Source organism: Grampus griseus, assembly GCF_964374135.1.
Source record: "Grampus griseus genome assembly, chromosome: 20".
NCBI lineage: Eukaryota > Metazoa > Chordata > Mammalia > Artiodactyla > Delphinidae > Grampus > Grampus griseus.
This window is the reverse complement of record NC_139014.1, coordinates 12,636,707-12,660,308: the sequence shown is the minus strand read 5'-3', so window position 1 is coordinate 12,660,308 and position 23,602 is coordinate 12,636,707. Positions and strand designations below refer to the sequence as shown.

Genomic DNA, 23,602 nt, shown 5'->3' with positions numbered 1-23,602 from the left:
CCTTAGAAACATTATTCTCACATAAATGGGAGGTGAACACGTGACAAGGTTTCATTTAGCTCATTAATGAGGGATCTGGAAAGGCAAAAGCTGGCTTGAAAAGTGTCAACTTTAATAATAGCCAGTTATTTTACCAGCAAAAGCCAGTTTATTTGGGAATAGGCAGAGGAATTGCAAGTCGGAAAAGGGAGGCTACCGTGTACCAGAGGCAAATCCAGAGCACGAGGAAGGGAACTCGCTTTTATAGGGGAAGGGGAGTGGAGCGGGAAGGGGGCTGTGATAACCAGAGTCCATTGGAGGAGCTGGGAGTCCAAAGTATGAAGGTTTCCCATTGGTTGGTCTGTGAAGGCCTCTGATTGGCTGGGCTGTCTGGGCGGAGAGATTTCTTCCTCTTGCTGGATAGTAAGTAGAGGCAGCTGTGCTTCCTGTTAGGAGTCATGGGCTCGCGTACCAGGCGTGAGAGCTCCCCCACAGGCCTTCCCAGACTCCAGCTGTGGCTGAGGTTTCCACAGTTAATTCCACAAAAGCATTTAAAACCCCACCTTATGCAGTCAGTGGGAGAAGGAATGCCAAAACAGGACCAATCAGTTAGATACCAAGCTGGTTAATGCCCTATAGGACGGTGAAAACTTAGCTGCTAGGCAGGAAAACAAGACTGCAAGTGAACCTCTCACCTTTCTGTTATGCCAAGGCAGTGTGGATAGGGAGTCAAAGTTCATTTCCAGGAGAACCGGTGACTCTCGAGTAGTTCTCTGGAAAAAGCTTGGCCTTTTCCCCATCCTGTGGATAGTTGGCACTGCTTGAGGAGATGACGGGTGTGCAATGGATCGTTTTAATTAAACAGGATATCCAGGAGCAGCCCCAATGCAGGTCAGGAGGGCTTCCTGGGGGGCGGTGTCACCGTGGGCGCTGAGCTACTGGGAAGGCGCAAGTGCGCGTGAAGCAGAGGGTTGAAGTGGCATCACGTATTCCGGAAATGCTTTATTTGGTGTCCCCAGCAAAGCGTCAGAGATGAGCCGAGCACTGAGCTGAGCCTGCAGGCAGCCGCCTGAGCACGGTGGCGGGGCAGGCCAGGGAGTGCAGCTCTTCAAGGAGGGACGAGGTCAGCTGTGTGGGTGGTACCGTCACCTGCTCAGTGGAACTGCAGTTGGGGTGGAGGTGTGAGGGGGTCAGGTGAGGGCCAGGTCAAGGTCAGGTCAGGGTTGGGTGAAGTTCAGGGGAGGATCAGATGAGGGTAAGGGGCAGATAATGGTCGGGTGGGGGTGAGGTGATGCAAGGAGTCAGAGTGTGAGGGGGTCGCATGGATGGGCAGAGAGGACACCCACTAACCCTGGAAGAATTCTGAAAAAGAAAAATGATGCCCTGCCCCAAAGGAAAACGCTACAACTAGATACTGTGCGTATTACTGAGGCTTATTTTAACTTCCAGCAACAGAACATCCATCTGCAGGTGGCTACGGCCATGAAACTGCTCGTCACATGACAAGAGGAGGGCCATAGCAGGAGGGCCACAGGTGAGACTTCATGATGCCTTCGTGGTCACAAGCTGCGGCTGTCACACCCCTGACAAAAACATACAGAAGTTGAGAAGGGACTTGCTCCCTGGTGCCCCTTTTTTGAAGGCCCCAGCAGACACCCCTCATGTTCCTTTGCTAAAGTCACATGATAGGCCACACCTACCTGGTTAGAGCCAGGAGACAGGCAGGCTCAGATCAGTGATGTTCAAGTGTGGTCCATGGACTCCCTCATGGTCATATGGGGTTAGGGCCCACCATAATGACGTCATCTTGATTATATCTGCAAAGACCCTATTTCCAAATAAGGTCAAATTCACAGGTAACAGGGACAGGACTTCAGTACATCTTTTGGGGATAACCCCCATCATGTAGTATATGGTGAACATGTGTCTCCAGTTTTCCACTACAGTATTACATTCAAGGCTGAGCAGGATAGCTTTTAGCATCAGGATAAACAATGCATGTTATTTAGAAATACAGAAAGAAGCTTGAAGCAGCTAATGAAATTGGGATGGCATGCCATGATGCCATTCTGGCCACTCTACACCACTGGTGGATCTTTGACATCTTGTAGTTACAGGGTTCGTTCTGTCTCCACTTGAAAGAGATCAAGTGTTTGATGAAGGGGGCTTTTCCTGATTTTTGAAGAAGGAAGACTATGGCCTCAAAAAACTGTTTTTCTTAAGAGCAGCTGGAGGCCTGGTGCTGTATTAACAAAAACCAACTGTAGGAGTTTTGTGGGGTTTTTTTAATTTAGTTTTATTTTTTATTGACATATGGTTGATTTACAATGTTGTGCCAATCTCCAACTGTAAGGAGTTTGATTTCAATGAATTCTTTAGGATTTCTGGAGCCTTGACCAGGGTGGTGTGTTGTAGAAAAGCACAAATGACAGTCAAGGATCCAGTAAAGGGCCAGCTGCCCCTCCAGCCTCCTTGAACAACAGCACAATGGCCTCTCCCCGTCCTCCAAAGTGTGTCTATACTGCTTCACCTTCTGATTACATCTTATCCATGGAGAAGCATCTCTTTTTTTGGGGGGCTGCTTTGCGTCTTTGTTGCTGCACGTGGGCTTTAGTTGCGGCGAGCGGGGGCTACTCTTCTTTGCGGTGCACGGGCTTCTCATTGCGGTGGCTTCTCTTGTTGTGGAGCACGGGTTCTAGAGCGCAGGCTCAGTAGTTGTGGCGCACGGGCTTAGTTGCTCTGCGGCATGTGGGATCTTCCCAGACCAGGGCTCAAACCCCATCCCCTGCATTAGCAGGCGGATTCTTAACCACTGCACCACCAGGGAAGCCCATGGAGAAGCATCTTTAAATGATCCTGTCTGCCCTTCTGTTTTACTTGAATTGTTCCCAGTCAGTGCCTGGGCTAGCAGGGGCTGTGGGCATTTACTTTGGCCTGACCTTTGGAGCAGCCCCAGGACAAGGGGAGATGTTCAGGGAGCAGATTTCAGCCTGGCCACAGGGAGTAATTTTCCAATGGTCAGAGGTAGATGGGACTGGAAGCCTGGCCTTGAATTGGCAGATGGGCAAGTGGCAGCCATATTCCTCCACTTTCTGCCTGAACTTTTATTGAAATTTGGGGGGCAGAGGTCAGTGTCTCACCATGGAACCATCCCCCAGGAGGCTGGGAGCTCCTGTGGTGGGAACCCTTCTCCTTTTGGCTTGTGAAATAAACACCTCTGGTGGAGACACTCCAGGCACTGTTGGGTGGGCCTTATTTTATCCTAAGGCAGGAATATGGAAATCCATATGCGGATATAATCCTCTTAGGTAGTTACTTTTATTTGGGAGGTCCAGCAGAAGGAGGTATCCTGCTTAACTAGGTAATGGTTAAGTGGCTCTCAGCTGATTGGGACCATGGAGTCAAGAGTTGGAGATGGGAAGAAATTCCTCTGAGCTTTTTGGTTTCGTTTTTGCAAGGGTAGGATTGGGGACAAAATTCCACCTCCTGCATATTTTTCCAGTGTCCACTTTCCATTCTTTTATCTTAGTCTTTTTTTTTTAATAGTGGCTTCACCAGTACATAAACCAACTAATCAAGCAATAAGCAATAGGTGTTGTAAACTAAACTAGCATTCCAAAGTAAACCCGTTTTTAGGTCCAAAGAAGTGCAAATGACAACGATAAAAATCTTAAACAATTGCTTTTGTAATTCTTCTTCCTTTATCTCTCCTCTGCCCCCACCCCCCAAGTGGGGCCTGAAGCAGTTCCCTGCCCACGAGCAGAGGGCTCTCTCCAACGTTGGGTGGAGGGATGGCATGGGAGAGGCTAGGGCCGCGGGCCTCCCAGCCGCTGGACGCCAGTTCTTCAGCGAGCCTCACGATGAAGCCCCCAGGGTGGCGTCTCCGGACAGTGAGCGCCACCACGCCGGCGCGCGCCGCGTGCAGCTGCCTGGATTCCGCGCGTAAACGATCGCGCACCTAGTCAGACACCCAGCGCAGAAGACAGGCCCCTGCCTGGCGCCCACTGCTCCCTAGACCCGGAGAGAAGCCTGGGAGCTGAAGGGTCCCCACCTGGTCCTCTACCCCAGCACCTGCAGACACTTGCACGGACGCACACACAAGCACTTGCAAACGTACACAGGAAGAGGTGCGCAGACGCATGCACACACGTACACAGAGACACGCGGATGCGCACATAGACACACACGAACACGTGCACGCGTTCACACAAGCACACTCACCCATCACTCTGCGTGGTGCCGTGGGAGTACCCGTGGGAGAGACCGCGAGCCTGGGCTCGCCTGGGACACGGGTCCTCGACACCAGGCGACCTGGCCCGGGTCTCCTGCCGCTCGTCTGCGACCGGAACCGGCCCTTGCGACGCCCCCACCCGGACCAACGTAGTCTCCGGGTGAGTGGGCGGCGAGCCCCAGCACCCAGCCAGTCGGCCCACTCGGGAGCGTGAACACCGACCCGCCCCTGATAGCCCCTCCCCGCCCCTCCCCTGGCTCCGCCCCACCTCGCCTCCGGACCTCCATTGGCTGTGGCAGTAGCATCGCCGTCCTCTGCCCCGCCCCGGCCCCGCCTTCCATCTACCATTGGCGGCAGAGGCCGTAAGTTCCCGGGAGGGGCGGGTGGGGAAAGGCCTGGAGGCGGAGACGAAAGCGAGATGGACGGGCAGCCAGCCAGTGAGCACGCTCAGCCGCCCTAGCAACTGCGGCCAGCCAATGGCTAGGCAGAGCGGAGCTGCGAGCTGTCAGGCATCAGGGACCGCGGGGCCAGCAGCCCTCCAAGGACTGCGGGGCCAGCGCGGCGCTGGTCTGCCCTGCCGCCGCCTCTGAGCTGTCCCGCGGGCCGGGCATGAGCGCGGGCGCCGGTGCGGCAAGATGAGCACCGGGGGCAGCCCGGTTCGCGCCTATGATTTCCTGCTCAAGTTCCTGCTGGTGGGCGATAGCGACGTGGGCAAGGGCGAGATCCTGGCGAGCCTGCAGGACGGTGCGGCCGAGTCCCCGTACGGTCACCCCGCGGGTGAGCACCGGGCCGGGAAGGAGTTGGGGTGGAGCGCGCGGGGACCTGGCAGGAGAGGGGCGCAGGTCCGGGAGCGAGGCCGGGGAGGACAGTGGAGGAGTGGGGGGAGCGCGCGGGGGCTGAGGAGGAGAGGGGACGCGGTCCCGGGGAGCGGAGCCGAAGACGGGAGCAAGGGAGGCCGGGGAGGCGCGGGGTCCCGGAGGGGAGCGCTCAGCGGGCCAGGGGAGCGCTCGGCTGGCCAGGGGAACGCGGGTCGCGGGGCCTGGGAGAGAAAACGAGGTCGCGGCGGCGCGGGGAGGAGAGGCGGTGGAACGCGCGGGGACCGGGGAAGAGAGGGGACGCGGACCCGGGGAAGGGAGCGCCGGGCTCAGGGCCGTCCAGGCTCTGCCTGGATCCCGCCCGCACTACGCGGGCAGCCCAGGCTGCACCCGCTGCCCAACCCCGGACGTGGGGGACCCAGGCAGCTCATGGGGGTGGGGCTGGGACAGGCACACGCAGCGCGTACGGCGGGAGCGAGCGGCTGGATAGGGCGCTGGGGTCCTCCCGATCTGGGGGTGACGGCTAGGCGGAGGAGAGCGTGCCGCCATGCAGCCCGGGTTTGGGGAGAGGGGGTTGCAGGGCTGCTCCGGGCTGCCCCGCAGGGAGGCCGCACTTGTGCGCGACTAGTTTGGAAAGCACGCGTGGAGGGTACGGCGCTGGCGCGAGGGGACAGGAGCGTGGGATCGGAGCGCAGCGGGTGCAGGCTCCCAGGTGGTGGCTCTGCTCGTGGGTCGGTTGGAAGGGGAGGGAGAGAAGGCGCAGAGAACAAGTCTTGAGGCTTCTCCAAGGTGACGTGTAGAGGTGCTCCTTGCGCTGATAAACAGTCCTGGGAGGGCAAGGAACCCAAGTGACCCTAGGGAGCGTGACCTGGGGCGCAGGAAGGGAAGCACCGACAGAGAGTGTAGGAGAGTGGGTCCCAGGGTGAGGGGAAGCCAGAGCGCCCAGAGGGCAGCCGGCAGGGGGTCCCCGAAGTTTGTAGTTTGAGAGCAGCAGCCCTTGAGAGGGAGTGGACATTAAGAGGAAAAGAAGCGGGGCGAAGAGGAGAGTGCGTGGGCAGGAACTTGGGCCAGGAGGTGGGAGGACAACCAGGTGTCCTGCGGTCCCACAGGTCTTTACCCACCACAGGCTGCTTGGATGGTGCAGAATGAGTGGCTGTGGAAGGAAACCTTTGAGCTGTCATCTCAGGGGTGGGAGCCACATTTCCAACACAGACGCTGCTGCTCCTGGGCTTGCAGTCTGGTTCCTGGGGAGCCGAAAAGGGCAGCCCAGGGACTGGAGTCTTAATGTTCAAGCCAGCCTGGGGGTGCTTCCTGTCCTGATCAGGCAGGGTAGGATTGAGAAGACAGTGGGTGGCAAACTGAGTTGGGAAAGGTTCGAGATGGGGGGCATGAGCTGATGGTGAAAACCTGGATCCATCCTCACACTGCAGTGCATAGTAAGATTCATCCCCAGTCCTATGAAAATGCAGATTCTGATTCTAGAACCATGTCGTCCAAGATGATGCCATTAACCACATGTGTGGCTTTTTACATTTAAAGCACGCGTAGTTAAAATGAAATACAACTATAAGTGTGCATTAGCCACATTTTAAGTGCTGGACAGCCGCTTGTGAGATGGCAGAGTTCTGCTGGACAGCGCAGCGCTGGGTTTCAACAGGGTGGGAGGTGGGGGCTGTGTCTGTTTCCTTCACGGCTGTGTCCTCTGGGCCTGGGGCTCAGTGAATGGATGGGCCAGAGGTGGAGTAACAAAACATTCAGCAAATAAGGCGCTGTGTATGTTTGGGGGAACAGGCTGTGGAACGTTTTCTGTTCTGTAGTAGGTGAACAGTGCAGGGGCAAATAGGAGGAATGTAGACAAATGTTTATAAAAGGAGGTCCTTCTGGCTGGTGTGAGCAGAGGCTTGGTGCTTCTGCTTCATTACTTTCATTCTATGTGCTGAACCAAGACTGCTAACAACTAGTTAGCGCTTTCTTCTCAAGGTTTTTCCTTGACACAGAGGGAGGATTTAGGCTAAAAAGACACTTTCCACGAAAGGTTTTGTTATCAGCTTGGCTTGAGACACTGCGGAAAAGACCCGGTATGATAGATGTGCCCTATGTGGGTTTTTGATTTACAGAAAGATTCTTCTTGGATTAAGAAAAGAGATTATGAAAAATTGTAAGAAATTGGAATCATCATCATTATTATTTTAAAGATACGTTTCACTTTGAAACAATGTGCATGCTTCTGGCAGGAAAGGTGAGGGCATTTCAGTCTCACAACCCATCCCCCTCCACCCGCCGCCTGAGTTTTCGGCCTGTGCTGTTATAGTCACGTTGCCCAGGTTCCTAACACCCAATTCTGTATCGTAGCTACAGTGCCCACAGTTGCTCAGTGTTAATTCAACATTTCAGAGAACTCTGTGCTCACCGATAGTCCTTTTATTTTGCTGTCTAATTAGCTAATTTCATTTTCAATCATTTTTCAGGAAGGGCTCGTGAGTATTACCTGCGCATTTTCATGTCTGACAGTGTCTGTCCATTGACTCTTATCTTTGAACAATATCTTGGTTGGGTGTAATATTCTTAGCTTCTGTTTTCTTTCCCTCAACCCTTTGTAAGCATTGCTCCACAGCCCTCTGCCATTGGATGTGGGGAAGCCTGAAGTCAGCTGATTTTTTTTCCCATGTAGGTGATTTGCATTTTCTTCATGAATTTCTGACGGATTCCTTCTTCTTGCTTCATTTCATGAGCTTAACCAGACCATGTCTCAGAGCTGAATGCTTCATTTTGAACTCCTGGTACACTGAGTACTCTTTCAATTTGCATATTTCTTTTTTAATTTGAGGGAAATTTATTTTATGTCCTTAAAACATCTTCTGTTACATTTATTGGTGTTTCTATTTCAGGGACACCAGTTATATTAGTTTCCTGTGGCTGCTGGACAAATTGCCACAAACTTAGTGTCTGGAAACAACACAAATTTATTCTCTTCCAGTTCTGGGGGTAGGTAGTCAACACAGTCTCCTAGGCTAAAATCAAGGTCGGCAGGCCTGCATTCCTTTCTGGACGTGCTAGGGGTGAGTCTGTTTTCCTGCCTTTTCCAGCTTCTGGAATCCGCCTGTGTCTCTTGGCTTGTGGGTCCTCCCCCACCTTCAGAGCCAGCAGATGTCTCCCATCTCCTCATTCTAATGTAGACTCTCTGCCTCCCACTCCACTTTTAAGAACGCTTGTGATCACATTGGGGCCGCTGGGTGATCCAGGATAATGTCTGTAATTTAAGGTCACCTGACTAGCAAACTTTTTTTTTTTAATTTAATTTTATTTATTTTTTTATACAGCAGGTTCTTACTACTTATCTATTTTATACATATTAGTGTATATATGTCAATCCCAATCTCCCAATTCGTCCCTGACTAGCAAACTTAATTCCCCTTTTCCATGTAACCTAACATATCCACAAATTCTGGGGATTAGGACACAGATCTCTTTGGGTGGGCCATTACTCTGCCTACTACACTGATTATACTTACGTTGGGCTGTTTTTATCTGTCCTCCATTCATGTCTTCTAAGTGCCTTGTTCTTTTTGTCTTTCTCTCTGCATTTCTGTGGTACTCTCAAGGCTTTCCTATTTATTGGTAATTTTTATTTTAGCAAACTGTTTCTAGCTGTTCTAACTTATTTGTTAATTCAGTATTGATGTCCTTTTGGTGTCTAATTTTTCCTTACTTTTACAATTTTCCTTTTTTTCAATTTTTAAAGAATTCTTTAAAAATTCATTAGATTAAAAACTCTCCTTTGGGGCTTCCCTGGTGGCGCAATGGTTGAGAGTCCGCCTGCCGATGCAGGGGACACGGGTTCGTGCCCCGGTCTGGGAGGATCCCACATGCCGCGGAGCAGCTGGGCCCGTGAGCCATGGCTGCTGAGCCTGCGCGTCCGGAGCCTGTGCTCCGCAACGGGAGAGGCCACAACAGTGAGAGGCCCGCGTACCGCAAAAACAAACAAACAAAACTCTCCTTTGAACTCTTATTTTACCAACAGCATGTTTTTATTAGGTTGTTCCATTGCATAAAGTAACTGGGATGAATTTCCTTCTGCTCCTGGGGTCATATTTCCTTTTAAGTTAGGTTCTATCTCTTTTCCCTTCCTTTTTAAACTTTTTATGGGAGTATGATTTATATATAGGTAAGTGTACCTATTGTAATTGCATAGCTCAGTGAATTTTCACAAAGCTAACACGCCCATGCAACCAGTACCCAGGAAGCACAACACCAACAGGCCCCTGGGCCCCCAGCCCTCCCCCAGCCATGATACCCTGCAGCGTCACCACTGGCCTGGCTTCTGACAACATGGGGCACTTTTGTCTCGTTCATTCTGTGTAAAAGTGAGAGCTGTAATGTGACTGCTTCTCTTGCTCCTGTTGTGTGAGAATCTCCTGGGTTGTGTATGGCTGTGGAAGGTTTATGATATCCCTGCGATCTGTTTATTTACCCATCATGCTGGGGTTGGCATTTCTGTGGTTTCCAGTTTCTGGCTGTTGTGATTCATCCTGCTGTGAACATTCCCACTGTGCATCTTTAGAGTACAAAAGATGCGTTTCTGTCAGAATAGACCTAAACCTGGGATGGCCGAGTATTATGGTATGCATATGTTTAACTTAAGAAGATACTCCAAAATTGTTTTCAGTTTACGCTCTCACTGCAAAGATCAGGAGTTCTGTTTGCCCACATCCACATCAACATTTGGTTCTTGCTGTTTTGTATTCTAGCCGTTCTGGAAAGTATAGTGCAGTTGAATTTGCATTTTTCTGATGACTAATGAGATTGAACACCTTTGTCCATTTTTCATTGGTTGAATTTATTTTACTGGTCAGTAGGTTGAATTTATTTTACTGGTCAGTATTTTACTGGTCTGGAAAGTATAGTGTAGTTGAATTTGCATTTTTCTGATGACTAATGAGATTGAACACCTTTGTCCATTTTTCATTAGGTTGAGTTTATTTTACTGGTCAGTAGGAGTGTTTGAAAAATGTATTCTGGCTGTGAATCCCTTGTCAGAAATACATATTATGAGTATCTACGATCGTCTGTGTTGCCTTTCACCCCATTAATAGTATTCCTAAGAACAGAAGCCCTTCATTTTAACACAGTCCAAGTAAATGATGGGTGTTCATGGCAGGGACTCTGGGTGTGTTGAACAAGTCTCTGCCTGTCCCAGGGTGGGGCTGTCCCCTGAGGCTCCACCGTCTTACCTCTGATGTTGGTGGCTGCCATCCCGCTGGGATGAGGGATGGCGGGAGGGGTCAAGACACATTTTTTTCCAAGTAGATATGCAGTGGGAGACCCCCTTTCCCAGCATTGCTCTGTCACCCTTGTCGCGGCCCAGGGACCACACAGCCTCCCACCTGCATGCTTTCTCCTTTGCAGGTGGGTCTGCCCAGTGCTTGCAGGTGGCGCTGCTGCATTTCCCTGCGTCTTGCTCACACCCAGGCAGATCCGCCTGCACGTATTCTGTGCTCTGACAGAGTCTGGTGAGGCCTGGCTTCTCCAAGCTGGACCTTTTGTTTTCCTCTCAGCCTACTCATGGAGGGAGGGGCCCTTGGGTTCCTGACCCTGTCCTGTAACCTGAGCTCCGGGAGGAGCAGGAGGGGGAGTGTGGGCTGCGCAGACCCCTTGCCAGGTGGTCCATTGCCCAGGGAGCTATCCTCCCCTCCCACGGGTGACGTGCACACTCCTGGTCCTGCCGGGCCCCTGCTGGCCCCGGAGCCTCACTTCTGTCCAGTGGGTTGGTGCCCAGTCCCGCCTCCTCTCCCCTCGAAAGTCCTGCTCCAGGCAGAAGTGGAAAGAAGGCGTCATGGATGGACCTAGAGTCTGGCATACAGAGTGAAGTAAGTCAGAAAGAGAAAAACAAATACCGTATGCTAATGCATATATATATGGATCTAAAAAAAAGGTACTGGTGAACCTAGTTGCAGGGCAGGAATAAAGATGTAGACATAGAGAATGGACTTGAGGACATGGGGTGGGAGGGGGAAGCTGGGGTGAAGTGAGAGTAGCATCGAGCATATACACTGCTGAATGTAAAGTAGTTAGCTAGTGGGAAGCAGCAGCACAGCACAGGGAGATCAGCTCGGTACTTCACGATGTAAAAAAGAAAAAAAAGAAAGGAAAGAAAGAAAGCCTCAGCAGCTGGGCTCTGCCTTCTGTTAATCCTGGGTCTCCCCTGGGCTCCATCTGGGGTGTTCCCGGCACCAGGTCCATACCCTTTCCTTCCCTGATTGCCGAGTTTCTACATTTTGTTCATTTCATTAGTGATGGGAGAGGAAAGTGGATCAAACTGACACCAAAGTCTGCAATCTCTCGCCTCCTAGTTTTTTTCCCAGCAGGAGACTCACTGTTTCCCCGACTACTCTCTTTTGGCTATTTCTCCAGCTTCCTTTTCCCAGCAGGAAGATCCCATCTTTCTTTCTCAGTTTCATTTTTGCCAAGAGATAAAAATAATAACACCCACTTATTGAGAGTATAGAAGAATCATCTCGTGAGACAGGTTATTTGTCCTTTCTCTTTACCTTTGACAGTCTTTCCACCAGGAGATTCACGCACTCTCCCGCTGCCTTCTAGTTGCTGCAGGCAGCTTAAAGCTACTCTGCCAGTTTCCTGGGCAACCAGTTTAAGATTCAAAACACGATTTATAAAGTCATCACTTTCAAGTTTGAACTGAGAGTCGAGTCGTGTTTTATCCTACTTCTTCTTGGTGTAACTCCTTCACCTCCCTCGGTACCACTTGTGAGCACTCAATAAATTTAATGCGTTGGGTTTTTTAAATTATGTCATAAATACTTCCATGTATTTGAAAATGATAAAATTGCATTTATATCAGATTTTCTCTTTAAAAGCCCTTGAATCAGCCCTACTTCCCCTGCGTCCTGTGGGGTCTCCTTTCTGCGGTGGTGACGGTCCCTTTAGTCTCACCTCTAACCCCTGCAGCCCCCAGCCCAAGGCGAACCTGATGTCAGGGGACAGGCAGGGAGGGACTCAGAACCGGCCAGCCCAGGTTCCTCCCAGACAGAGACTCAGCTACTGGGGCCAGAGGCCCACCCACCACCCCTTGTGTCCTCTGTCACTGGCACAGGACGCCTGAGTGGCTGCAGGGTGAGCACGGCCGGGCAGGCACAGCCCCGAGGTCCTGCCTGGGTCCTGCCAAGCCGCACCTGCTCACTCCTTGCTGGCCCAGGAGCTCAGGTCCGATGTGGCCGGTTGTGTGGGGTGAAGAGAAGCAGCAAGGCATGGGGAAGTGGCTGGTGTGTCACCAAGCATTTGCAGGCTGTGGGTTTACTTCACATTAAGAGATTGTTTTGGACCTTTGTTTCAGACTTTCCAGGCTTCTTTAGCTTCATTGGCTACAGAGAGTGAATTGTGTATAAGCAAAAGCAGAAGAGCTGCAGCACCCGAGGGGTTTGGACCTAAAAATATCCATTATGTAGATTTTGTCAGATCCACAAACAAGACAATTGAAAGGGGTCCTGATATAAGATAATAGCTTCAGTGACAACTTCAGGGTTTACCTTCTTCAGAAGTGGGCTTGCCTCCTCGGAGGCCTCAACAAAATTCCCCACTTGACCTGGGTTGCCTTCCCCCTCCTTCTCTCCAGGACCAAGATTGCCTGTCCACCCACCCGTTTGCGGGGCCTCCAGGGGCTCCTGAACCTGGTCTGACCGCGCCGCTCTGGCTTAAGATGCCTCCAGCATTTCATCAGTCTGCTAATATGAACAACTTGTCTTTTTAGGTGGTCTTATTTTTGCCACAGCATGCTTTGCCTTTTGGGGACTTCTTAATGGTAATCAATTACATTTCTGAGAATTTGGCCCTGTGGTTTGTATTTTCTTAAGTGGTTTTGGCATTCCAGGTCTTAACCTCTTTTTAACATGTTGCAAAGTCTAGAATCTGGTACCCAGGCGCCTGTCACCTTCAGGCTGCTGTGGGGACTTCTGACTTGAGTGCGACAGACCTGGGATTTTGGTTAATGGGACCTTACAGCGTGACTTGTTTTCTAAGACTTGGCGGGTAGAGAGAGAGATCGGCATGCTTCTAGAATCAAGAGATGGAAAACGTCAGGGCCCCCAGTCTTCGAAGGTACCTGTCCTGGCATCTGTGCTGTGCCCGGCAGCCGATCACAGCAGTTCCGGCCCCGGGACTCTGTGCCTGGCTTCTTAATCTTTCTCCGGATGCCGGCCTTTCCCACCCGAAACCACCTGCTGCTGGCCATCTCTTGGGAGATTGTGCCATAAAGCTGTTGATCCTGGGGTTTCCTCAGCCAAAGTGACACTCAGGCTGTTTCTCTGTTTATATGAGTTGTGTATTCCAACCTCTTGAAGCTAATAATTAATGGATTACCCTCCCCTAAATGTGACTCAGCTGAGTTTACTCATGAATTTGAATCTTATGGTGACTGGCATTTTGTTTGATTAAAAATAAAAGCAAAAAAAGTTTACAGAGGTAGAATCGTAACTACACATATTAAACTCTAGTTGACCCTGATATGTAAGGTTAAAAGTTATTATCTTAACAGGAAAAATAAATTGATAAGTGTGAAGAATATTAAATTCTCTCTCAGGTGGAGGAACTCCATCTGGAAGTAAAATCTAGAAGGTAGACCACTGCTGAGTGGCCATGGTGTCCTGTTGGCCTGGTGTCTGAGAGGCAAAAGCCCACGTTGTCAGACCTGCGGGGGCCCTGAGCTTCTGTCTGGAGCACCGTCCGGAGCACAGGGAGCACAGGGGGCCGTGGGGGGAGGAGGTATGTTGCTGTTGATGGTGCATCGTTTCCTAGGGCTGCTCTCACAACTATCACAAACTGGGGTGGCAGTGGGGGATGGCCTAAAACAACGGAAATGCACACTCTCCCCATCCTGGAGGTCAGAGGTCCGAAATCAAGGTGTCAGCAGGGCTGCCCTCCCCCCCCCGCCCCCGCCAAGACTCCCGGGGAAGATCTGTCCTTGAGCCTTCCAGCTCAGGTGTTGCTGGTACCCTTGCCGTCCCTTGTGGCAGTATCACCTCAATCTCTGCTTCTCCCTGTTTGCCTCCAAATCCTTATCAAGACAGTCCTGGATGGGGGGCCACCCTCACTCAGTGTGACCTCAGCTTGATGACATCTGCAAAGACTCTATTTCCAAAAAAGTTTCCATTCATAGGTTCCGTGTGGACATGGATTTCGGGGGACACTATTCAACCCAGTACAGGTAGTGACACTCCCAAGATGGACAGTTTCCTTCTCCTGAGGAAGAGCTGGGACCCAGGCCCCAGTGGGAGCCCCTCTTCTCACAGCCTCAGGCCTGGAACCCCTCGCCCCTGTCGGCTCCTTGCCCCATTGGCTGGGCCCTGGGGCAGGAATGGCAGCCCTGCCTTGCAGACCACCCATCTGTCCTCGGCTCTGTGGTCTGCCCTTGAGAAGGTCGTGGAGTGGCTCCCACAGCGTGTGGGCTGGCTTCTGCACTTGGTACGAGCCTCTAAGATCCCTCTGTGTTGTGCACAATTTCACCTTTTCTTCCTCCTGAGCGGGTGGACAGACCACAGCGGGCTGTCCAACCACCCCTGGAGGGATGTCTGGGTGCTTCCTAGTCTTCGGCAATCTGTGAGTAAAGCTGATATAAACAGTTGCATACACGTTTTGTGTGAACTTGGTAAATATCTAGGAGTGGAATTGCTGGGTCATATGACGTGTATGTTTAACTTTATTAGAAACTGCCAAACCAGGGACTTCCCTGGTGGTCCAGTGGGTAAGACTCTGTGTTCCCAATGCAAGGGGCCTGGGTTCGATACCTGGTCGAGGAACTAGATCCCGCATGCGTGCTGCAACTAAAGAAGTCCGCATCCCACAACTAAAGATCCTGCATGCCACAGCTAAGAGCCATTGCAGCCTAAATAAATAAATAGTAGATAAATAAATATCTAAAAAAAGAAAAAAGAAGCTGCCAAACTGTTTCCAAATTGACCCGACCATTTTTCATTCCCACCCGGAGCCTATGAAGGGTACAGTTGTTCTGTGTCCTCACCAGCACTTGGTATTGTCAGTATTTTTTAATTTTGTTTTTCTCAATATTAGCCATTTTAATAGGTGTGCAGTGATCTCTCATTGTAATTTTAATTTCCTGACAACTAATGAGGTTGAACATCTTTTCCTGTGCTCATTTGCCATCTTTGTGGTATTCTCTTTGGTGAGTGTCTTTCAACTCTTTTGCCCATTAAAGTTTTTTTTTTTTTTTTTTTTTTTTTGCGGTACGCAGGCCTCTCACTGTTGTGGCCTCTCCCGTTGCGGAACACAGGCTCCAGACGCGCAGGCTCAGCGGCCATGGCTCACGGGCCCAGCCGCTCCACGGCACGTGGGATCTTCCCGGACCAGCACGTGGGATCTTCCCGGACCGGGGCACGAACCCGTGTGCCCCGCATTGGCAGGCGGACTCTTAACCAGGGCGCCACCAGGGAAGCCCCCCCAATTTTTTTAAGTTGCTTGTTTTCTTATTACCTAGTCTTGAGGATGTTTAAATATATTCTAGATCCAAGTCCTTTATTAGAAATGTGTTTTTGTTTTTGTTTTGCGGTACGCGGGCCTCTCACTGCTGTGGCCTCTCCCGTTGCGGAGCACAGGCTCCGGACGCGCAGGCTCAGCGGCCATGGCTCACGGGCCTAGCCGCTCCGCGGCATGTGGGATCCTCCCGGACCGGGGCACGAACCCGTGTCCCCCACATCGGCAGGCAGACTCTCAACCACTGTGCCACCAGGGAAGCCCTAGAAATGTGTTTTGCAAATATTTTCTCCCAGTTCGTGGGTTTTCTTTCCATTTTATTAAGTATCTTTCAAAGAGCAGATGTTTTTAATTTTGAAGAAGTCCAATTTATCAATTTATTCTTTTATAGACCATGTTTTTGGTGTTGTATATAAGAAATCATTGCCGAACTCTTTGCCTAAGGTTACAAAGATTTTCTTTTGTGTTTTCTTATAGAAGTTTTAGATTTACGTTTATGACTGTGCCCCATTTTGAGTTAATTTCTTTTTTATTATTTAGTTATTTATTTATTTAGGCTGCTCTGGGTCTTAATTGCGGCTTGCAGGATCTTTGCTGCGGCATGTGGGCTCTTAATTGCAGCATGCAAACTCTTAGTTGTGGCATGCTTGAGGGATCTAGTTCCCCAACCAGGGATCGAACCTGGGCCCCCTGTATTGGGAGCATGGAGTTTTACCCACTGGGCCACCAGGGAAGTCCCTGAGTTAATTTCTTTTTTAAAAAAATATTTATTTATTTATGCCCACGTTGTGTTTTCATTGCTGCGCGAGGGATTTCTCTAGTTGCGGTGAGCGGGGGCTACTCTTCATTGCAGTGTGAGGGCTTCTCATTGCGGTGGCTTCTCTTGTTAGGGAGCACGGGCTCTAGGAGCACAGGCTTCAGTAGTTGTGGCTCATGGGCTTTAGAGTGCAGGCTCAGTAGCTGTGGCGCACGGGCTTAGTTGCTCCTGTGGCATGTGGGATCTTCCCAGACCAGGGCTCAAACCCGTGTCCCCTGGATCGGCAGGCAGATCTTAACCACTGCGCCACCAGGGAAGTCCTCCCTGAGTTAATTTCTTATATAACATGAGGTATGGACTGAGGTTCACTACTTTTGCGTAGGGATGCCCAGATGTTACAGCACCATTTTTAAAAGTGTATGCTTTCTCTATTGCACTGATTTGTACCTTTGTCAAAAATCACTTGGCCAGGGACTTCCCTGGTGGTCCAGTGGTAAAGAATCCGCCTTCCAATGCAGGGGACGCAGGTTCGATCCCTGGTCAGGGAACTAGGATCCCACATGCCACGGGGCAACTAGGCCCACACACCACAGCTACTGAGCTCGCGTGCCTCAACTAGAGAGGCCGTGTGCCACAAACTGCAGAGCCCACGCTCTCTGGAACCCGCACCACAACTACAGAGCCCACCCGCCCTGGAGCCTGCGTACCACAACTAGAGAAAAGAAAAACCACATGCCACAACTAGGGAGAAGCCCTCGCGCTGCAACAAAGAGCCCACATGCCACAACTAAAGATCCTGCATGCCGCAACAAAGACCCCACATGCCACAACTAAGACCTGACACAGCCAAAAGTAAATAAGTAAATAAATAATCTTTAAAAAACAACAACAACAAAAATCAATTGGCCAGGGCTTCCCTGGTGGCGCAGTGGTTGAGAGTCCGCCTGCCGATGCAGGGGACACGGGTTCGTGCCCCGGTCTGGGAAGATCCCACATGCCGCGGAGCGGCTGGGCCCGTGAGCCATGGCCGTTGAGCCTGCGCGTCCGGAGCTTGTGCTCCGCAACGGGAGAGGCCACAGCAGTGAGAGGCCCGTGTACAGAAAAAAAAAAAAAAAAAATCAATTGGCCATATTTGTGTGGTTTTATTTCTCATCTCGGTTCTGTTCCATTTTTCTGTTGTGTATTCTTATGCCAGTATCACACTGTCTTGACTACTTTAAATATATAGTAAGTCTTGAAATTGGGTAATGTGAGTCCTCCAACTTTGTTCCTTTTGTTCAAAAAAAATTTTTTTTAATTTTATTTATTTATTTTTGGCTGCGTTGGGTCTTCGTTGCTGCACGCAGGCTTTCTCTAGTTGCGGTGAGTGGGGGCTACTCTTCGTCATGGTGCGCGGGCTTCTCATTGTGGTGGCTTCTCTTGTTGGGGAGCATGGGCTCTAGGTGCGTGGGCTTCAGTTGTTGTGGCTCGCGGGCTTAGTTGCTCTGCGGCATGTGGGATCTTCCAGGACCAGGGCTCGAACGCGTGTCCCTTGCACTGGCAGGCGGATTCTTAACCACTGTGCCACCAGGGAAGCCCTCAAAATTGTTTTGACTATTCTAATTCCTTTAACTTTCCATGCAAAATTTAGCTTTGGAAATTCCCTGGCAGTCCAGTGGTTAGGAATCTGTGCTTTCACTGCAGAGGGTTGCAGGTTCAATCCCTGGTTGAGCAACTAAGGTCCCGCAAGCCGCAAGGTGGGCCAAAAATTTTTTTTTAATAAATAAATAATAAAATTCAGCTTTGTCAATTTCTAGCCCCCCCCCCCGGCCCCGAAAAATCCTGCTAGGGTTTTTGAGACTGAATCTGTGGATCCATTTGGTGAGAACTGCCATCTTAACTATCAATCTATCTATCTATCAATCCATGAACACAGTATTTCTCTCCACTTATTTAGATCTTCTTTGATTTATTTTATTAGTGGTTTATAGCTTTTAGCATACAGATCTTGCATAGGTGTCTGTCTAACCTCTCACCCTCTCTTACATTTAGTGTCCTGAGACCACAGTTACTGAAGATAAAATGAGGTCCCTGCATCTTTCGGGCTAATAGAGAAGGTGGCATGGGTTCTCCAAGCTCAGGGCAGCTCATCCGAAACTGTCTTCCAGAGCATGGACAGGTGGCCTGGTTTGCCGTCCAGCTTTGGGACAGTTGCTCAGCTGGTTGTGATCACAACCAGTGACGAGAGCCTCCCTGTGTGGTTCCAGTGAGGTCCTTTCTTTCCCCTGACACACAGCAGGTGGTCTCAGCCTCTGCTGCTCCCAGGGATGAAAGTAGGAGATTGAATCAGCAGGGGCTTGGGCTCCTTCTGAAGACACGTGGCATCTCCGTGGTTGCATGTGTTTGCACAGGGGTGCTACTGAAAATAAAGCTCTGCTTCCCTGACACAGCTCACCTGGGGGCTGACCACCCAAGTGAGCAGAGCTGCCCGGACTGGAGGTGGTGGATGGCAGAGCCTGCAGGGCCCCCACTGTGGGACAGGCAGGAAAAAGGGGTGCTGATATCAGAAAACTGCTCTTTAAAATCAAAGATGCACCCTCCCTTTTTTTTTTAATTTGGTTGCACTGGGTCTTAGTTGTGGCTTGTGGGCTCCTTAGTTGTGGCTTACCAGCTCCTTTGTTGTGGCATGCGAACTCTTAGTTACAGCATGTGGGATCTGCTTCCCTGATCAGGGGTTGAACCTGGGCCCCCTGCACTGGGAGCGCAGAGTCTTAACCACTGTACCACCAGGGAAGTCCCGCCGCCCTTTTTTTTCATGGAGGATGGCAATGCTTTCCCTGGCAGTGTCACCCAGACTGTTGGGCTGTCCAAAGTAGGGCGGGGGGAGGCCCCTTCTGGCCTGACCGCTGAACCCTATTGGTGGCCTTGATCTCGGGTGGCCTCAGCCTGCAGCGGCTTGAAGCAGCATTTCGGTTCCTGGCTAGAGATTGAGGTCTGGCAGTGGCAGTGAGAGCACTGAATCCTAGCCACCAGACCACCAGGGACCAATGGACAGTGACAAGGCCCTGACCCATTGCTGTGTAGAAATGAATTGCCACATAGAGACATAGAGATGGAAAGTAGTGAGGCAAGTAAAGTGTTTATTAGGAGGAAAAATAGTACGGTACCTGTGGATAGACACACGGGCGGGCTCAGAGAGAGTTGCGCCGTTGTGGTAGTTTGAATCACTTTTATGGGGCCTTTCTTCCAGGTTTCCTTTGGCAATCTTGCTTTGCCTGGTTCTGAATCTATATTTGGTTTATCTCAGGGTCTTCCCACGTGTGCGTGCACGCGCATCTCTTAGCCAAGATGGATTCTAGCGAAGAGGCCTATGGGTAGTTGACATCACTTACTATGGGGTGGTGCCCCCTCCCTTTTTGACCTCCAAGGAGGCTTTCTGTGCATGTGTAGTCAGGGAGGTCTCCTTAACTTCAAGAATGAGGAATATGTGGTCTTTTATCTCTTATCTGGGCAGGGCCCAGCCTCCTCCATCATCCTGCTTTTATGGAGTTTCTGTCCACAGGGGAGAAACTGTTCAGCCTGGGGCCCATCTATCTCCTACCCCAGCTTGAGTCCAGGTTCAGGGTGACCTCGAGACCTGGCAGGGGCAGCCCTGCAATTTGAAGGGACTGGGACCCTCTGAGGTGTCAGAGCTCTGGAAAGAGGGGGCTATCATCTGGCCACACCCGAGCGATGGTTAGGGAAGGCTCTGGGTTACTCCCCAGTTTCACTCATGGGGGATGATGTGCCAGGTCCCGCCGGTATCTGGTTGGTGGGGCTTGTCCTTGCTGTGGGATTTCACAGGGTACCTGGACGCAGCAGCTCAGCACAGACACAGGCCGTTAGGGAACAAGGCAGGTGTGACAGTGGTCCCGTCCCTGCCAGGGAGGGTGTGGGAGGGTTTAGCCCCCAGCGTGGGGAGTGAGCGGCTCAGGCAGCTAAGAGCTGGGAGCTGTGTGGATGAGCTGGGGCAGCCAGGCCATGAGGAGCCTGGAAGCACCTGGGTCACATGGCTTTGCTATTTCACAGAGAAAAACCAGCAAGGAGAAACATGCAGGGAACATACTTTCCTTTTCAAAAAGGAGGTGGGGTAGATTCTGAAGAGGAGGGGGACTGGTGCTGATTTCAGTAACTGCTCTCTGTGTATGATTCTCATATGATGAACACACTTCAAATGCCCATTTAAAACATGACCTGCAGGACGTCCCTGGGGGTCCAGTCGTTAAGACTCTGCGCTTCGCACGGCTTCCATCCCTGGTCAGGGAACTAAGATTCCACATGCCACGCGGCCAAAAAGAAAAAAAATGCATGACTCACTTTTAGAACCATTTAGAAACGGGAGGCAGCCCTGCAGGGGCAGGCTCTGGGCCTTGGCCATGGGTGAAGCTTGGGCCTGTACCTCAGCCCTGGGGCCTCCCTGCTTCTCCCATCCTGAGCCCCATTATGCAGCCCTCCCGCCCCCTTGGTCCTGCGCGGCACCCCAACATCTCCCAACAAAGTGCCCTTCTGATCTGGGAAGCCAGGCCAGGGTCCGTCTCTGGGTAGCACATATGTATATACATTCTTTTAAGGTGAAATTCACATAGTATAAAATTAACCATGTTAAAGTGAACAATTCAGTGGTATTTGGTACATTCACCACCCTGTAACTTTCTCATTTCAGAACATTTTTCTCACCCCCCAAATGGAAACCTGGACCCTTCCCCGCCCCTGGCAGCCAGCACCCTGCTTTCTGATACTTTAATTCAACATAAGACAAGTTCTCAAAAGTCAGGTCCTCATGATGAATATGTTTGTCAATGATACTTAACCAGTATTTACATGTTTGCGTCCTCTTGTTCTAGGAGATAGAATTCGGCAGGTGCTGGATGAGCTGAAATATTTACACATCACGTGGCCTCAAAGTGTAGGGAGTGTCTTGGCATTTGACATTTGCTGTTTTTCAGGCTAAAATTATCTCTCTTCTTGTCTCTGTTGTCCTGACTCACTCAGTGAACATTCCAACAGGCTTTGTTCTAGGAGCTTTTGTGTATTTTTATTTTGATGGACAGAGTTCTTGGTGAATTAGCTAAGTGCAGCGAATGTGCGAATGTGCATTACACCTTTTGACCCTAACACTGACAACACTACTGTCAAAAACATGAAGTAACAGAGAAGAGGAAATACAATAAATAGGAACAGAACAAACACATAACAGGAGGAACATAAAACGGTTCAATAAATAAGTGTATGAAAAAAGAGACTCTTCTCCCAATGGGACTTCGAACCTGGCGTGAATGGGTGGAATTTGGGGGCTTCTCTGTGGCAGGTACAGCTGAGACAGAGGGTTTATCCTGGGACCCAAAGGCCTGGGGAAGAATGGAGCTTGTGCTGAGCTGAGGCCACTGCTGGCGGCAGGTACCAGACGTGAGCTGTCAGGGAAACTGAGGCACAGGGAGAGGGAGGAAGCCGCTGGTCGTCAGGACTGGGATTTGATCCCACGCATCACAGAGCTTCTCCCTGCAGGGTCTCCACAGTGCTATGTGGGGGACCTGTGGGGTCCCCAGGGGGCTAGCCCATCTCCGTTCCCATTTTCCACCCTACAGATCAAATGTTTTTTCAAGCTTTATCTCCCACCCCCGAACCTCCCCTGCTCTGCCCTGTCCCCAATTCAAAGGAGGGGCCTTCCATGGGAGTTCACAGCTGCATAGATGGAGGGAAGTAGGCCGGGTTGCAGCTCTAAAGGACAGTAACACTGATGGAGACGGAGTGGCCCTGGGTCTCCAAAGCACACGCGGCTCTGGGAGGGTGCCTCAGGGTCCTGGGTGTCAGGGGCAGTGTGCCGAGGGCAGGTGACCCGGCAGGGCTGTCCTGGTGGGAACAACCACCAGAGTCAGAGTTCAGTTTGGGTCCTGAATGTTAATAGTTAGATCATTATCATTGAGTTGGATTTTCTTTTATTTTTTGGCCGTACTATGCGGCAAAATCTTAGTTCCCTGACCAGGGATTGAACCCATGCCCTCAGCAGTGAAAGGGCAGAGCCCTAACCACTGGACCACCAGGGAATTCCTGTAGATTTTCTTTTAAATACATGTTCACTATTAGTGAAATTCTGGGGTGTGGGAGGCATTGTGCTCTGCTTTGGGAAGATGTTAAAATGTATCTTCCGCAGCTTTTCCAGGATTTGTGTGTCAGGTTTCCTCTGTCACTCTCTCCAGTCACTATACTTTCATGGGTTTTCTGTCCGGGCATTTTTTGGTGCAAACAAAAAAGTCAACTCAAAGAAGCTTAAGCAAAAAGGAGTTTGTGGCCTTATGTAACCGACAGGTTGAGGGGTGGGCCTGGTTTCAGGCTAGATCCTGAGGCTGAGCCATTCTGGACTCTCTCCACTGTTCCTTCTCCCCAGAGCTGCTCCCCACGTACACCCCATCCCTGATTCTTCTGTGTGAAGGTTAATTTCCACCTGGGGAGGAAGCATGTGCATCGTGGATGTTCATTAATTTATGGAGAACTGTAGATGTGATCAATAGTTTCAATTTGTTTAGATATCATTATCTTAGTAGGAGTAGGTGATACACGATGTGAAAGGAAAGAAACCATCACTTTATAAGTTACATAAAGTGTAATCAAAACTGCCAAAAATCTGGAGAAACTACTTTTAAGTAGACAGTCCTAAAACATAATTATTCCTAAAGAGTTCACCTGAAAGCTCTTATCTCGTTTACATTTAATTTGCTTGAAAGTTTCATCACATCTGGTTATTTTTCTTGTTGACAAATTTTGTGACAGGAATTATACAATCTTATTTGATTTCTGGTAAACCTACATACAAAATAGTATATATGTAATGTTGATGACTTTAAAGGTATGTCTGTATTGGGGCTTCCCTGGTGGTCCAGTGGCTAAGATTTTGCACTTCCACTGCAGTGGGGCGAGTTCAGTCCCTTGTCGGGGACCTAAGATCCCGCATGTCGCGTGGTGTGGCCAAAAAAAAAAAAAAAAGATGTCTTTATAATTAAACCAATAAACTCAAACTTGTTTTCATTCATTAAAAATTAACCCTAGATCATGTGATCCTGAAGTTCATTTGGGTTCATTCCTTTTATATTTCTGAGTATTTGTATAAGTGCTTATTATCCTTTAAGCCAATTAATTAATTTTGGCAATGCCACACGTCTACAACACACACATTTACAGATACGTACAAACACGCAGACGCAAACAGAGACCCCAGTTCCCATTCCAGAGTTTCAACCATGAATCAGGTACAATAATGTAAAACATGTAAGTTACAAAAGATGTTGGATTCAAATTGGGTTTCTT

General features: G+C 50.3%; 1 protein-coding gene and 1 long non-coding RNA gene across 3 annotated transcripts in view; one reads left to right on the top strand and one right to left on the bottom strand.

Moving 5' to 3' along the window:
• Positions 1–160: 160 nt before the first annotated feature.
• Positions 161–4,402, bottom strand: LOC309838298. 2 transcript variants are annotated; one of them, XR_014298340.1, is made up of 3 exons: positions 4,201–4,402; positions 1,680–1,807; positions 161–1,562 (listed from the first exon to the last, which is right to left on the bottom strand). It is a non-coding gene; the product is annotated as an uncharacterized lncRNA (long non-coding RNA). The 2 variants fall into 2 exon arrangements; XR_014298341.1 differs by having other exon boundaries at positions 1,680–1,796.
• A 344-nt stretch (positions 4,403–4,746) lies between these two features.
• Positions 4,747–23,602, top strand: part of RAB40B (RAB40B, member RAS oncogene family) — a 28,588-nt gene continuing 9,732 nt past the window's right edge. Inside the window, exon 1 of the mRNA XM_082679271.1 lies at positions 4,747–4,987. Coding sequence (XP_082535397.1) covers positions 4,846–4,987 — 142 coding nt within the window. The 5' untranslated portion in view covers positions 4,747–4,845. The remainder of the gene's footprint in view (positions 4,988–23,602) is intronic.